This window comes from Gopherus flavomarginatus, chromosome 2 (assembly GCF_025201925.1).
Source record: "Gopherus flavomarginatus isolate rGopFla2 chromosome 2, rGopFla2.mat.asm, whole genome shotgun sequence".
NCBI lineage: Eukaryota > Metazoa > Chordata > Testudines > Testudinidae > Gopherus > Gopherus flavomarginatus.
The window spans coordinates 120,909,390-120,926,651 of NC_066618.1; the positions used below are offsets into that span (position 1 = coordinate 120,909,390).

The following is a 17,262-nucleotide window of genomic DNA, read 5'->3' on the forward strand; positions in this document are numbered from 1 at the left end:
CCAGGCCCCTAATCATTGTTGCTCTCTGCTGGACTCTTCCCAATTTGTCCACTCCCTTCTGGGGGGATGTGGGGGGCAAAACTGGACACAATACTCCAGGTATGGTCTCACCAGTGCTGAATAGAGGGAAAAATCACTTCCCTCTATCTGCTGGCATTGCTCCTAATAATACAGCCCAATATGCCTTTGGCCTTCCTGGCAATGAGGGCACACTGCTAACTATATCCAGCTTCTCGTCCACTGTAATCCCCAGGTCCTTTTCTGCAGAACTGCTGCTTAGCCAGTCAGTTCCCAGCCTGTAGCAGTTCATGGGATTCTTCCTTTCTAAGTGCAGGACTCTGCACTTGTCCTTGTTGAACCTCATCAGATTTCTTTTGGCCCAATCCTCCTATTTGTCTAGGTCACTCTGCAGCGTATCTACCTCTCCCTGCAGCTTAGTGTCGTCTACGAACTTGCTGAGGGTGCAGTCTATCCCATCATCCAGATCACTGATAAAGATGTTGAACAAAACCAGTCCCAGGACCGATCCCTGGGGCACTTCAACTGCTACCGGCTGTCAACTAGACATCAAACTGTTGATCAATACCTGTTGAGCCCAACAATCTAGCCAGCTTTCTATCCACCTTATAGTCCATTCTTCCATACTTTTTTAACTTGCTGTCAAGAATAATTTGAGAGACAATATCCAAAGCTTTGCTAAAGTCAAGATATATCACCTCCACTGCTTTCCCAATATCCACAGAACCAGTTATCTCATCATAGAAAGTAATCAGGATGGTCAGGCATGATCAGTTTGTCAACTCAGTTTTTAATGCTCATAAGTAGGGCCCTACCAAATTCAAGGCTGTGAAAATGTGTCAGGGACCATGAAATCTGGTCTTCCTTGTGAAATCTGGCTATTGTAGAGGGCATTGCGGTATTGCCACTTTTACTTCCTGCATTGCCTTCAGAGCTGGGCAGCCAAAGAGTGGAAGCTGCTGGCCGGGCATCCAGCGCTGAAGGCAGCGCTGCAACCAGCAGCCATGCACAAGTAAGGGTGGCAATACCGTGACCCTCATGACTCCCATTTGGGTCAGGACTGCCACAGTTACAATGCCATGACACTTCAGATTTAAATATCTGAAATCTGTATTAGAGCACTTGTCCACACTCCGCAGGATAACCATGCTAAACCAAGCCTGCATGGAGGGACAGTGTTCTAGGTTCTGAGCCTGAGCCAAGTTTTCCTAAGCAAAGGAACAATCTTTACTGCAAACTCAACATATTGTAATTAGCTGGCAGATGACACCTACATGCAAGTAGCCAAGTCCTGGAGGATCAATGGCTTAGAAGGCCAAGAAGCCAGACACTTTCATGACAGCTGTGAGGAACCTAGGATAGGGTTGCCAGGTGTCCAATTTTTGACAGGAATGCCTGGTCGAAAAGGGACCCTGGTGGCTGCTGACTGGGCCGTTAAAAGTCCAGTTGGCAGCACGGTGGGGCTAAGGCAGGCTCCCTGTCTGCCATGGCTCTGTGTGGCTCCCAGAAGCAGTGGCATGTCCCCCCTCCAGCAGCTCCTAGGCATGGGGCAGTCAGGGGGCTCAGCATGCTGCTACCCCAAGTACCGGTTCTGCAGCTCCCATTGGCTGGGAACCACAGCCAATGGAATCTGCAGGGGCAGTGCTGGTTGGGGGACATGCCACTGCTTCAGGGTGCTGCCTGAGGTAAGTGCCGCACGGAGCCTGCACCCTGACCCCCTTCTGAACCCATCAATCCCAGCCCGGAGCACCCTCCTGCACCCCAAACCCCTCATTCCCACTCCCATCCCAGAGTCTGCTCCCCCAGCCAGAGCCCTCACCCCGCCACAACCCAACCTCCAGCCCCAGCCCAGAGTCCCCTCCCAAAGTCCAAACCTCTCAGCCCCAGCCTGGAGCCCCCTCCTGCACCCCATATCCCTCATCCCTGGCCCCACACCAGAGCCCGCACCCCCAGCTGGAGCCCGTCCCCCACCCCCACACTCCAATTCACTACCCCAGCCTAGTGAAAATGAGTGAGGTTGGGGGGAATAAGTGACAGAGGGAGGGGGGATGGAGTGAGTGGGAGCAGCCCCATTTTGGATGTTGGTGGAAGAGGGGCTCTGTGGAGGAAGGATTGTGCTGCTCTGGGTGTGGGTGTGCTTGAGCCTGAGGGAAAGGCACATGACAGACAGAGCTAGACTGGTTCTGTTGTGAGCACTTTGGCCTCAGGCTCGTGTGTGTCCTGAGTGCAGGTGAAGACCAAGGGGTTGCGGAGACACAACCCCACTGGGACGGAGGCCCGCATTGAGCAGCCAACAAAGGAGCCACTAACTCACTAGGCTAGTGCATCTCAGTTCTATGTGCACCACTAGTGGGGTTAGCAGCCTCGCGCTGTGGGAAGGGGTGGGGACTGTGCCAGTTTTTCACCATTGTTGAATTCCCTTAAGTTTCCCAGCCCCCTGGGGCCCACTGGTCTGTCCCAGCCCCTGCCCAGAGGTCTGCCATGTGAATGATATGAACAGCTCCATGTGTGTAACGGTTTTGTGTCAGGAATTTCTGGACCCACACAAGCAAAGGTGGCAAATGCCCAAGTCACAGAGGAATAGGTGCAAGCTTAGTGCAACTACCAGCACCTGTGTCCATCAGAGAGGAATGTGGGGGAAGGGGCTGTTGGCACTTGATTAGCATCTGTGGGACCCTGTTCTTTCCATATATCTTCAACCAAGTCAGGTTTTATCAGCGTGGTCTCCACAGAACAGCTGTAATAAGAGGAACCACATAGACAGAAGAGGAACTTCTCAAATGATCAAAAAGAGTAGGGACAGTAAAAGTATGTCCCAGTTGTAGAGATCACTGGTTTCTCCCATAAACTGTTTAGGGGGAAAACTAAATTCTTTTCCACTAGTTTGTGCTTGCTACCTTCATGTGCTGGCCAGTATTCAGACTTTCCTATGTAGCCTGCCATAAAATGGTCAGCATCATCCAGGTTTTATGTTCAATGGCAGTTAAGTTTCTGGAAATGTTTTTGATAGATCCCCTGAATAAGGCCAAAGGTGAAAAATCAAGACTGGATGCTTTCTACAAGTCACCCATAATTCCCAGTGGCTGCTTATATTTCACCTAGGCTTTTCCAGACAACATGGAACTAACTGAATAGCCCAGTGTATATTGGGCCATGCATGCCTTCTGCAGCTCACTCCAGGCCTGGAGAGATGTCTCCAGGTTGAATTTGGGTCCAGGTATGGAGAGTTTGACATCAAACATCAGGCTCCTCTATCCCTGAGCTCCTGTTTACTCACCAGCAACTAGAATTGCCCATCTGTCACAGCACTCAACAAGGGCCTTTAACTTTTTCTTTAGCTGTGTCACAACTCTGCAATTTCACCTTTTACCCTTTGGAAGCATCACAGTTCCATGTAATACTAAGAGTGTCAGAGCATCTGAACATGCATCTGAAGAAGTGAGGTTTTTTTACCCACAAAAGCTTATGCCCAAATAAATCTGTTAGTCTTTAAGGTGGCACCGGACTCCTTGTTTTTGTGGATACGGACTAACACGGCTACTTCCTGATACTTGAGTGTCAGAGCAGACATCAGCATAGGGACTGGTATTTTAAGAAGAAAAAGAAAATTACACAATCCAATTCATTCTGCCACACAAATGAAGGCTTGCAGCAGCCACAGTGCAAACTACAGCTGGGCGATACTTTTTAGGACAAAACTTTTTTTGTTTCCCCCTGAAAAAATGCAGTTTCAGATTGATGGAAACATTTTGTGAATTTGTGTCTAATTCATACCCCCCCCAATTTCCAAAAATAGTCTAAATGTTTTGTTTTGATGTTTTCAACATGAAAAGTGTCCTCTTTTTGATCCAGAACAACTTTTGATTTTGAATTTTACTTCCATTTCATTAATTTTTGTAAAAAATAAAAAAACCTTGAACAGAAAATTAAATGTTTTATTTTGGGCCACACAAAATGAGCTGAAATGTTTTTTCTTCCCCCCTAGAACTTTTTTGGTTTGCAAAAAAATACCAAAAAAATTCATTTCAGGTTGATCCAAAATTAAATTTTTTTTTTTGTTTGGTTACTGAACAGAAAGGTTGGTCACTCTCACAACTCTAGTACAAATAACAAAGAAGCTTCAACTTCCTGCTACTCTGTCAGCGGAGTGAGGTTTGCACAGTTAACAGGACACAAAATAAGTTTGTTAAGAAGTATGCTAATTTAGTCTTCTCAAACTCCCAGCAACAGCACTCAATCCTCTTACTGCTGTGTCCACACCCTCCAGGAGCATTGCTGCCTGCTGGCAATTACCCTTAATTTTGATATGCCAGCAGGAGATTTCTGAGAGGAATGCTTACAAGCCCCCAGCTGCTGGCAATTAGGGACCCCAGCTGCCTAACATAGGGTTTTAACCACTGGCTTGCAAGTCTATATCTCAGGAATGTCCACTGTTGCACACATTCCTAGAAAAGTTTTGCAATCATTTGATCCAAATTTGTGTCTTGTAGCAGCTTTTTTCGCTTAATTATATATTGTGAAAAGTAGTACAGATGGTCAGAAGATGAAATGCGAACATCCATTGTTTACCCTCAAACCATTTATTTCCTAATGATAAAAATGGGACATTGCATTGGAGCAAATCTTCCTCACAGGTTGGACAGAACATTTTGGCTTTCTTACAAGGGCTTTTTAAATTTTATTTTCAGTATTTGATGCTTATAAGAATTTAACTAGCAGTGTCTCAGTCAGCTATCAATAATAAATAAATGAATTTTCCAGGCTGTTTTGTTTGTTTAGTAAGGAGAAAACCAGATACACCTCTACCCTGATATAACACTGTCCTCGGGAGCCAAAAAATCTTACCACGCTATAGGTGAAACCACGTTATATCAAACTTGCTTTGATCCGCCAGAGCATGCAGCCCAGCCCCCTTGGAGCACTGCTTCACCGTGTTATATCCGAATTTGTGTTATATCGGGTCACGTTACATCGGGGTAGAGGTGTATAAGGAGTTCTTTTCATATATGTACTTCTAATTACACTCATTGTGAATCACCTACAGAAAAAAACCCCACAAACTGTAAAAACTGGTGAAGTCAGGATTCATAATAAGAGTTTGATTACTTCAAACTGAAGAACACCAGTTTAAATTAAAAGATGTCTTAGGAGAGTCATTCTTCACTGCAGCACAGTGTGTTATAAAGAGATAAAACAAACTGAAAAAATACAATATATATTTACTAGAGCTATATTTGCTTTTAATTATGCAAATAGCATATTATTTTTTCAGTTTAGAAGTCCCAGTAAAAGAAGTAGACTGTTTCTTCCAATAAATATTATCCTCTGAGAGCTGTGAATTGAAGAGTACATTATATAAAAAATATCAGTTATAGGTCATTGTGCTTGATTAATTTTGATGGGCATATAATACAAATCTGGCAAACGTCAAAAACTTGGCAACAACCTACACATGCAGTGTTGATTAATAGGAACACAAATTAAAATAAATCATGAACATTCATTTCTTATTTACTGGTTTGATTTCTTCATGACCCATAAAATGCAAATCAGAAAGTGAATAATGTCCTCCTACCAGAGAGACAGGCACCAAACTAAAAGCTTTGCGACTATTTCTCAACATTGTTGTAAGCATCTGGGGCAATTCCTGTCCCTGGTCCATCCGCTTGGTACAAGCATCACAGTTGGCTTAACTAGGCAGTTCAGGAATCCTCCTGGCACAGGGAAATCCCCAAATGGCATGGAGTAGGCTTAAATGGCAGAGAGGGACTTATGTCAGTGCACCTGGGTGAATTTCACCTTTATGAACAGATCATGGATTTTGGGGAGTGGTAATCCAACCATGGAATTTCACAGCAGCGGGACAGTTTCTAAAAACAGATTTGTTAAATCAGCACTTAAATTTCAGACTGAGGTATTATGTAAAGTGTGTGCTAATCTGGGCTTAACTCGTTTCTTTAGTTTACCTAAAATATTCACACATAGGTGCCTACATTTAGGTACCTCAACCTCTATTTAGACACCTGAACAAAGTGGTCTGATTTTTCATAGATGCTGAACATCCAAAATTCCCATTAACTACACAGGGAGTGATGGGTGCTAAATAGCTCCGTAGAGCTGCACGTTTGGAAATTTTTCCCCTTTTATATTAAAATTTGCTAGTAGAGTTGAGGAATGCTGCTCCATTTGCAATCGCTCAAAGCCCTCAGTTACACATAATATTATCATTCCCTAAATCATAACTTTCAGCCTGAAGTCCTACATTTTGGTTATACCAATGCCACCCCAGACTTACTATTTTCTAATTTTGTGTATTTGGTAATCTCTGAATTCAAAAAGCCTACCATGTATTACAGGCTTTATTTAACATGCATCCTGTGCAAAGCAAGCCAGTCTATTACTAATACATTTATGGCTAAATTACTGATGACCTTGCAAACCCGGCTTGAGCTATTAATTAAAACGTTACCAAACAAGAAATAGATATTAATAGCCAGACCAAACAGCCTCTGCAGCCTTTTCCAATTCTGTGATATAGTTTTAGATGGAAATAGTCCTCTACAAATGAGAATTGCCCTGTTCTCAGAGCATTAAAAGACTTAAAAATCTCACATACTGTAATAATAAAATAATCCCTAGGCAGCAATTACAGTAACTCCTCACTTAACGTTGTAGTTATGTTCCTGAAAACATGCAACTTTAAGCGAAACGATGTTAAGCGAATCCAATTTCCCCATAAGAATTAGTGTAAATAGGCGGGGTTAGGTTCCAGTGAATTTTTTTTCACCAGACAAAAAAAACTATACATTATATAGATATATACATACAGTATATGTTTTAAATTTAATACTGTTCACAGCTATGATGATTGTGAAGCTTAGTTGAGGTGGTGAAGTTAGAAGGTGGAAGATGGTGGGATATTTCCCAGGGAATGCCTTGCTGCTAAATCAGTGGTTCTCAAATTTTTGTACTGGTAACCCCTTTCACATAGCAAGCCTGAGTGTGACCCCGCATATCAATTAAAAATACTTTAAATATATTTAACACCATTATAAATGCTGGAGGCAAAGCAGGGTTTGAGGTAGAGGCTGACAGCTCATGACCCCCCATTTAATAACCTGGTGACCCCCTGAGGGGTCCCAACCCCCAGTTTAAGAACCCCTGTGCTACAAGATGAACTAGCACTCGGCTGAGCCCTGAAGAGTTAACACATTGTTGTTAATGTAGCCTTTATAAGGCAGCAGGAATGGAGGGGAGGGGAGATAGCATAGCATACAGAGACAGACACACATCTTGTGTGTGGGAGAGAGAGAAATGCACACTGCCCCTTTAAGTAAGCTGACCCACTCTTAAATGCATTGTCTTTTTAAGTGGATCAGGAAGTTGAGAGAGCAGCTGCTGCCCCAGGCTCTCTCTGTCTCTCTCTGTCCCCCACCCTGCTCTATATGGAGAAGATGGGGTAAGCGGGGTATAGGAGCAGGGGGCAAGGGGGACACCTTGACATTAGCCCCTCATTTCCCTCCCCCTGCACAGCAACCTGGAGGCTCAGGGAGCAGCTCCAAAGCAGAGGGCAGGAGCAGCACAGGGCAGTGGGGGAAAGGATAACTGCAATTGCTAGCCTACAGGCAGCTGCTGCACAGGGAACTTGGGTGAGCGGGGAGCTGATAGGGGGAGCTGATAGCAGGGCTGCTGGTCCACCCTGGTTCCCACCACCTAGCTGCAATGGGCTGCTCTTCCTGCAAGCAGTGGACAAAGCAGGCGGCTGCCAAACGACCTTAGAAGGGAGCATTGCACAACTTTAAACGAGCACGTTCCCTAATTGATCAGCAACGTAACAACGAAACAATGTTACCCGGGACGACTTTAAGTGAGGAGTTACTGTACAGAAAGAATTCCAGCCTAGTAACCCATGTATCTTGCCACCCTGTAATCGCTAACTAGGAGCTAGCATAAGGCCTGGATTTGTGAAAGGTGAGTCTCATATATATTATTGCCCCAGATGTGTACAGCCACAAATGTGATGACTTGAGGCTGAGCAGCTGGAACACCATAGGATTCATATGAACCTGCAGCTAGAGAATCACTTTTATGCAAGTTGTCACAGATCCCAACACTTTGAGACCCGTCCAGCCCATGAAAACCTGCATCAGAACAGACACCTGTGCCCTCTGCTCCAGGATGCTGAGTAGTGAATAGGTACCCAAATAAATCAGCTCCTGAAAAGAAGCTAGAGCAAGGTTGGTTTACCTCCCTTCATCACCTCCCCTCCCCTCTCCCCGCAATTTGTGCTTTCAGGAATCAATGGCCCCAGTTTAATGGATCCTATCTAATACAATCCTACAGTAGTTTTAACAGTTGTCCAACTGTGCGTGGATGAATGGGCTTGACCTTCAAAAGACTGAAGCTAGGACCACCATGAAGTTGGTGAACATTTGATTGGCTGCAGCTAGTCAGAGCTCTTAGCTCCTAATGGCATCTCAGAACAAAAAGAATTATCACAGCAAATTCTGGTGGGCTAGTTGAAAATTGATTTGCATATGTTGTATTTATTTTGATGTAATTTGAAGAGTCTGTTTCTGATTGTATGCATCATGCAGATCAAGAGCACAAAAACGTTCACCTACAATTACTTAAGATCACAGGATAAGTACTCCATGTGAACAGGATGAGCCACAGAGGAAGGAATTTATGGTGTTATGATTCAGGATTTAATGGGAAAAAGCAGACACTTAGGGCCTGGCTATGATCTCAGTTATATTGGTGTAAATCAGGATTAACTCCACTGAAGTCAATGGAATTATACTAGTGTAAAACTGGTGTGAAGCCAGAATCAAGCCCATAGGGTCAAGCATATATTCTGTATATTTTGGTCCAGTGTGTCTCAAAACATGTCTTCAGCTACTATGATGATTGTTATAAAGTGATACTTCATGTCCTGAATTCCCTTCTTTTCGTGTAGATCTTTGAAAAAAAGGAGATGAAAGGAAGGAATCTCTCCAGAGCACTGAGACATATAGCTAAGTGAAGTGGTGATTAGCAACCAGAGATCTGAAGAGGAGAGTACTCTTAGCTTTGCACAGCCCTGGAACAAACCCATATGACTTGATTCTGCTAGGGCCTAAACACTTCACTGGATTTGCTTCAGTGCTCTAAGTCCTCTTCCTCCACCTCTCTATCTAAAGGCTGCAGATTTTAAGTAGGGTATGGAGCTGTGGGGGAGAATTTTACTTTTGTTTCAGAGAATCAGGTAGTTTTCCTTGAGTGAAATAAAGGCAGCCTTGATGGTTGCCTATAGGGAACGCTAGAGGTTGGGAAGAGAAAGTGACTGGACCATAGAAGCATCTTTTGTTTCATTGTAGTTTGGCTTCAAGGTCCAGTATCTCTGCCTGGTCTTCGGCTGCGATTTAAGATTTCACTTCCTTAGGTCCATCCAGAGGTGAGGTTTCCTCCATTTCAATATATTCTAGTCAAGACAAAACTTTATCACAATTCTATATCAAGTCTTCTCACTTGGAGACCTTGGACATTTATGCATGGTTTACTCCGCTAAATGATATGAAAAAGGCACTGGATCACACCACAGATAAGTTTCCTCCAAAGAAACCTGCTTTCTCTGGTTACTGGTGTATCCATAGCAGAACTGAAGAGACTAATGAGGTGTTAGATTGGAAAGCTCTTGGACTTTTACAGTTTGGCCATGTGCAAGCCAGTGATAACGAAGACTAAACCTCCCATGGACCAGATATAGGCCAGAAGAGTCCCCCAAAATTAGATTTTGGTGCATAAATCATTCACTGAAATCTTCTGAGATGGCCAGTTTTGAGGAAGCCATCCACCTGTCTGTATCCCAGTGAACTGGCCTCAGAGACTGAAATCTGCACATAGGTTCAGAAAAGCTCTAACAATGAAGTTTTCTTGTGTTCAAGCCTTTGGCTAGAATTCTTCCATATGGTTTTCTTTAATTTTAAATCACAGTTAACGTTATAGTGCTAGAAAATAAAGCTGTCAGTTTGATGTAGAAAAACCATTAAAATAGAGGGTGGGTGGGTTTGGGAAAAAGAACAAGAGGTTACCTGCTCCCTAAAATAGCCTAATCCAAAGCCACCATCACCTCCTGGTTCATGGAGACACAGAACTGGAACCTGAACTCAGGGTACATCTATATTACCTGCTGGATCGGCGGTTAGTGTTTGATGTATATCAGGAATCTATTTATCGCGTCTCATCTGGACACGATAAATCGATCCGCTAAACAATGCCCGTACTCCGCCTCGGCAGGAAGAGTAAGCAGAGTCGACGGGGGAGCCGCGGCAATTGACTTGCCGCCTTGAGGACGGCCAGGTAAGTCGAACTAAGATACTTTGACTTCAGCTACACAAATAGCGTAGCTGAGGTTGCGTATCTTAGTTCAACCCCCTCCCACCCAGCTAGTGTAGCCCAGGCCTCAGAAGCTGTTTGCTCCCAGGGAGGTTTCAGCTTCTAAACAGAGAGTCCAAAACTACTGAACCATTCCAAATTTTGTTCCAGAAAGGAGTAAAGGGAAAGAGGAAACAAGAAAACACTCTCAGATCCTGTATTCTAAAGTGTTAGAGAAGAGTGGCTATTTACCCTAGAGAGTAAATCTACACAGTTGGGTCTGTCCCCTGAATAGATTGCAACAAAGCTTTTAGTTTCTTTCCATTTACTAGAAGGTTCTATTAGCCACTGCCTCACCACAGTACGTGTGGTTGTTTGTAAATGTGTGGCAAGATCCTGCAAATGGACCTGCCTGGGAACATGCCAAAGAGCTCCATTACATTCAGTGGGGCTCTCTGCAGCTATAGGATGTGCTGGGTGGATCCCTTTGCTGAACATAGTTTTAATTCTGTACATCCAAGACATGAGTCATGAAGAGATGACTAACATTAGGTGATAATCAAGATTTTTCTTTTGCATCAAAAGCATTCACCAATTGTTCCTAGGTTAAAAATATTTAAAAGGAAAAAAAATTTTGGATTGGCTAACATACAAAAGAAACCCTATATCTGCTGGTGACAATGTTTCATAATTAAAGGTCATCTGTGATTTCTGCATTTTTTGAAAATTAATTCTACAAAGAGCATGAAAAAAATGAAAAGCACTTTAATAAAAAAGCCACAACCTTATTGATTAATGTTGCACAATCATATCTTACATACCAGAATAACAAGGTCCTCTTGCTACCACTGTTATCTCTTTCTGATGTTTGCAAGCAGCTCTCCTGAGGAAGCATTCATTTTGGTAAGTGTCTCCATTTGATCCACAAACAGGAATGTAATTTGTATGACACTAAAAAAGAAAGTACCAAATAAATTCAGTCATGCAATCACACATGAATAATCTTTAATACAATATACATGAACATATAGGAAAATAGTCATGCAGAGAGGTAAACTGTCAGACTGCTAGTTAACAGTAAATTATCAGTCTGTTTGGTTAAGAATGATTTAAAATATCCTTTCATGGGCCATGGGAATGATAGTCTATCTCTGTATAGGCTGCAGGGATTAATTTAGCAGGAAAGATTAAAAGAATTAAATATGTGTAGCAAGGCTGTATAATGGCTAAGGGGAATACAATAATCATCTACAAGTATTTGAAGGGTAAAAACACCAAGAAGGGAGAAAAGTCCTTTAAGGTAAAACAAGAATGTATAATTAAGAGTAATGGAATGAAATTGAGAAAAGAAAAAATTAAGGTGAACATCAGGGAAGATCTCCTGACTGCAAGATCATTTAGACCATGGAATTGTCTTTCAAGGAAGATGGCAAAAATCCCATCCCCTGAATATTCATACTCTTATTTAGTATGTGATTTTTTAATTTAGTCAACATCTGTCATAATACTTTTGTATTGTTGTTATATTTCAGGGTTTGGCAACCTTTGGCAGGCAACCCATCAGGGAAATCCGCTGGTGGGCCAGGATGGTTTGTTTACCTGCAGTTTCCACAGGTTGGGCCGATTGCAGCTCCCACTGGCCATGGTTCTCCGTTCTAGGCCAATGGGGGCTGTGGGAAGCGGCAGCCAGCACATCCCTCAGCTCACACCGCTTCCCGCAGCCCCCTTTGGCCTGGAACGGTAAACTGCAGCTGTGTGCCAAAGGTTGCCGATTCCTATTAAATATCAAAAGATATTGTGATAGGTCCATTTTAAAAAAATAAAGGACAATACATTAAATCAGTGTTTCCCAAACTTGGGACACCGCTTGTGTAGGGAAAGCCCCTGGTGGGCCAGGTCGGTTTGGTTACCTGCCGCATCCGCAGGTCCGGCCAATCACAGCTCCCACTGACTGCAGTTTGCCACTCCAGGCCAATGGGAGCTGCTTGAAGCAGCGCGGGCCGAGGGACGTACTGGCCACCGCTTCCAGCAGCTCCCATTGGCCTGGAGTAGTGAACTGTGGCCAGTGGGAGCCGCGATCGGCCGGACCTGCAGACGCGGCAAGTAAACAAACCGGCCCGGCCCGCCAGGGGCTTTCCCTACACAAGCGGCGTCCCAAGTTTGGGAAACACTGCATTAAACAAATCAATGCCCACCATGAAAGGCTTTGGCATAGTATTTTAGTAATAGCTGTCTCATCCTAACAAAGACAGAGTAAATTTCTCCTCTACCCAGTGTACATAAAAATAACATAGAAAACATATTGTAACCACTCCATCCCCACCTTCCAAATACCCAGGGAAAGAAATACCAGCCCACTCCCCACCAAAAGCAATGAAAAAACTCCCAATAACTATTTAGGGTTTGATTCAACTCTCATAGTACACCACTTTCTGATCCAGAATACCACAAAGAAAAACAGGGACTAAGGTCTGGTCTACTCACAGACATTGCATCTGTTTAACTGCAAGTGTGATGCTAAACTGATTTAGCTAAACTGATGCAAGAGTGTCTGCACACAAGGTTGCATTGGTATAAATTTTATGTTTAGACAAGCCCCCAAAATGCTCTGATGTCTGGATCAACGTCTTTGAGACTGCAGTTGTTTGTTTATTTTTCAAATGTGTATAACTTGTTTATCAAAATCATTCCTGGCATACAAGCAATCAAAATATTTCATTTTTTAAAGTTAATTTTAAAGGAAATTATTCTTCCTTCCCTGTCACCCAATCAAAAGTTACCAAGAATGTAATAAACACCACAAACAGAAGCAACACACATTACTGCTCTGAAAAGAGCTCATAGCATCTCTGTGGCTCTTTTAATTTATTCAGCAGCCTTGGCCTGTGAACCTGTCAGATCTCATGCTAAGCAGGGCCAGGGCTAGTCATTGCTGGAACAGGAGAAGTTTTTTGGAGAACTATATTTTCCAATGCCTATGTGTATTCCCCACATTTAATCTAGATGTTGCTGTGTGCTATTTAAAAGCTACCAGTTTCTGCTTCATTTCAGTGATACGTGAAGTAATGCCTGCTTTATAGTTTGTTTGTGTTTTTAATGCTTTGGGAACATTGGATGACATAAATGTCAATCATTTTTATTTTATTGAAATCCTGCAAAATAGCCTGTAAATTGCTTTGCAAGGACCAAACACTGAAACATCTTTATCAAAAGTGTAGTGAACACATTTCCCTCTAGTGAGCACAAAACCAAAACTATCCTTTTAACATTTACAGCTGCTGAATGTCAGGACATCATTAAAATGTGCAAGGTCACTGCAGGGAGAACACTGGAGAATCCCCTAGCTACTTGCATGCAACCTCGTTTGCAAATGTAATTCTGGAGTTTTAAACTTCAAAATATCACCTAAACTCAATAGATGTGGTGGCAGAAAGAAAGAAAGAAATCTGTTCATAGACGGACTAAATCCCCTGGTGCTCTTCCTTCAGTGATGGTAAGTTTGTTTCAATGACATCCTTATATTTGACAGCAAGTCATTTCCAAAGGGGCTTCTAAGAGGAAAAGTTATGATGATCCATTAGTACTTAAACTTCTTAAGGTTTAAAAAGCTAAGAAGAAATGAGACTGAGATGTTGGTCACTGGTTATTCCTATACATTAAGGGAAAGAATCTCTCATGTGGAGGAGCTCAATTCAGCAAGGAGAGCGGAGGCTGTCTGGTTACGGCTCCCTGAATATGAGGGAAGATCTGTGCCAGCCATTATTTAAAGCAGCTTTGTAGCTGCTCTGTTTAACAGCATCCCATTCGTCATCCAGAACATCTCTGATGCGGGGAGCGGAGGAGGTGGACAAGGGGTGAACATATCCATCGGCTTTACACCAGCTGAGAACTGTCCTCCAACAGGGACATTTTCAGCTAGCTAATCCAGACCCTAGTTTCTTTAGTTATGAAACTGCCAAGATAGAATAGATCTCTGAAAAACTGCAGCATCCCCGGAATATTCACTGAAATTTTTATTATCTGTTTCTTTTGCCAGGCATGACTTTTCAATTTATATGCAGAGCAGATGAAGGGACAATGTCAAGCTGTTTCTGTGTAGTTGTTGTTTTAATAAGTCTTTAATTTGTGATATTTTGGACGTGCCAGCTGAAAGCTCCTTAATTTGGGTTGAGTTGAGTTTTGCACTTGAAACAAGTATTCAACCTCTTTGCTACATATGAAAAATACACATATTTTAGCAAGGCGCATTTTCTGTTGATTGCCTCATTCTGTTTCCTTCTTTTGGTGGAAACTGATTTTACTGCTTGTAAATTCCTGTGTGCTGAGAATAGCAACTTTTAAATTAAGCTGAGGAGGGGTAAATGTGCACCAACAAAAATATAAAATGTTCTAACACTCTGAACATTGCTAACAGAAATAAGATAAGACAGAATAACCAGTGACTGTGTGATTTATTGATTCAAAAATCATGAATCAGGCACCTCCAAATTTCATGAGATTTGTCTTTAAAATCATCATATTTTTCAAAGTAATAAATGTTGTGTTCCTGTCATTTGTTTTCTGGTTTTCGAGCCTACAGAGGACACTCCAGTTACATTTTGAAGTTTTTTTCCCTATAACTATTATGGCTAGAAGCGTAGTTAAAAAAAAATCAAAGCTGAGATTCTCACATGACTCCAGGAGCCGGGTTTTTTTAGAATAACACCAAAATATGAGCCTTACAATAAAATTGTGAAATTTGGCAACAATGCCAACTAGTCATAAGATGGCCCCTGATTTAGCAGTTTGAAAATAATTTAGTACTCTGTATCCAAGAATTTAGAAAGCTAAAGAAACCTGAGTATCTTGCAATCATTTTAGATTCTGTTGCTACAAAGCTGGCCATACAGATAAGGCACAAGTTTACTAAGAAACCTGATTTGAAGAAAGGTAGTTTTGATGGGCATATTTGATAAGGGCCACCTGTAGCTTTACTCTCATTCAGAACAGTAGGAGACGGTAACCTTTTTGAAAGAGGGCAGTTCTTGGTAGAATTCTCTGAAGTCGAACATTATCCTTTGCTAAGGGAGTAACTTTTAGTTATGGAGAATAACAGGGAAAAATTAACAATAATGCTTTAAAAATTGTTCAGATATAGCCCGTGCTGAACTTTTTTATGTGTTTTAATTATATGTTAAGTTTGACAAGTCTGTGTTATTCTGTCAGGATCGTTAGGGCCAAAAAAGGGTCTGATGCAGGGTGATGAATGTCTTAAAAGAACCATTTTTTAATTCATTTAATTCCTAAGATAACTAATGGATTTACTTGAGTGATCTCAGAAAATTCATTCTATCCTCAGAGTCAGTGCTATAAGTTTGGGGAGGATACACATATTCTCTCCCTCCTTCCCTGCCTTATGAACATCAGATATTCAACGCCTGTTCTCCCTTAGACCCACCCTTAGACCCATGATACAGAATGTCCTAATGAAGCTGTGCAGGGGAGTTGGCTGGGAGCATAGTCCCTCTAACTCTGTCAGGGTGATTCACAACCTGTACCAGTACATATATTTAGAATCTAGAGAAAGTGTCTCATCAGATTACATAAATGTTTAGGTAGCTGAAACTTTAAAATTAAAACACTTCTCATTGTTCCTATAAATAGCCCAATATTTCAAATCACAGCAGATACAAAAGTACGAAGTCCTTACCTGAAATTGACATGCACATTTCAAGCCATCTCCATCTTCTTTACACACTCCCCCATATTTACACGATGATTCATCACACACTCTTACATCAGACTCCCTTACATTTAATTCTGTAAAAGGGAAAAAAGAAAAAAGATGGATAATGTAGTATGATTTATTTTTGGTATAATAATATCAGCTTCATCTTTAAACCAGTAATTTTCCCACGCAGATATTTTTTAAAAAGTAGGTACTCTTGTTCCACATGCTGTGTGCCAACTGGCAGCCAGAGGTATAGCTGTTCCATTGGCACTGTATGTACAGCTACATTCCGCCTCACCACACAAACAGCTCCAGAATAGGGGCGCACACACACTGCCAAAACAGTTATTGTCTTCCATATTCTCACTAGCAGTGCTCTCCCCAATACAGAAATGGCCCATTCCCCAGACAGATAATAGCAGGAGTCAAGATACACACACAGATATATAGACCATGTCCCCTCTGCCCCTTCTGCTTTTCTTGTCACAAAGCCTGAAGGAGGAGCCATGCTGTGGATTTTAGGGGAGGCTAGACTCTTTACTGAAAACATCTGTCCTGCATTCCAACCCAGTACGCAAGCCACACTGTGATTCTTCAGATTGAAAACATTATAAATATGTACAATATTCTTATTATTGATTAGTATTATGGCAGCACCTAGGAGCCCCAGTCATGGACCAGGAGCCCGCTGTGCTAGGTGCTGTACAATAACAGAACAAAGTGTTTACACTGCAAAGTGAAGGCATGATTGTAGCAGGAATAGGAGTATCCATGTTAGCTTTAGTCTAGCTAGCATGGGCAAGAGTCACAGTGCAGACATAGTGGCATGGGGTTCAGCAGGGGCTAGCAATCAGAGTTCAAGCCCTACTCAGCTTGCTAGCCCAGGCCACCCATTCTACACTGCTATTAGCACCCATGCTACCTAGATAAAAGCTAAGACAGATAGGCCTACCCTTGCTACAATCACACCGTCACATTGCAGAGTTGACATACCCTAAGACCTTTGTCTACATTAGAACTTCCTCGGCAAAACTTTTGTCGTTCAGGGGTGTTAAACAACCACACCCTCGAAGGACAAAAGTTTTGCCAACGAAAAGCACCAGTATAAACAGTGTTTTATTGGCAGGAGTGCTCTCCTGCCGACAAAGCACTGCCACTTGTGGGGGATGTGGCGGCAC

At 42.5% G+C, this 17,262-nt stretch overlaps 1 protein-coding gene across 1 annotated transcript in view; it reads right to left on the minus strand.

Annotated features, from left to right (window-relative positions):
• Nucleotides 1-17,262, minus strand: part of TMEFF1 (transmembrane protein with EGF like and two follistatin like domains 1) — a 239,182-nt gene that overhangs the window by 85,066 nt on the left and 136,854 nt on the right. Inside the window, exons 2-3 of the mRNA XM_050938244.1 lie at nt 16,064-16,173; nt 11,196-11,325 (exon numbers count right to left, since the gene is read on the minus strand). Coding sequence (XP_050794201.1) covers nt 11,196-11,325; nt 16,064-16,173 — 240 coding nt within the window. The remainder of the gene's footprint in view (nt 1-11,195; nt 11,326-16,063; nt 16,174-17,262) is intronic.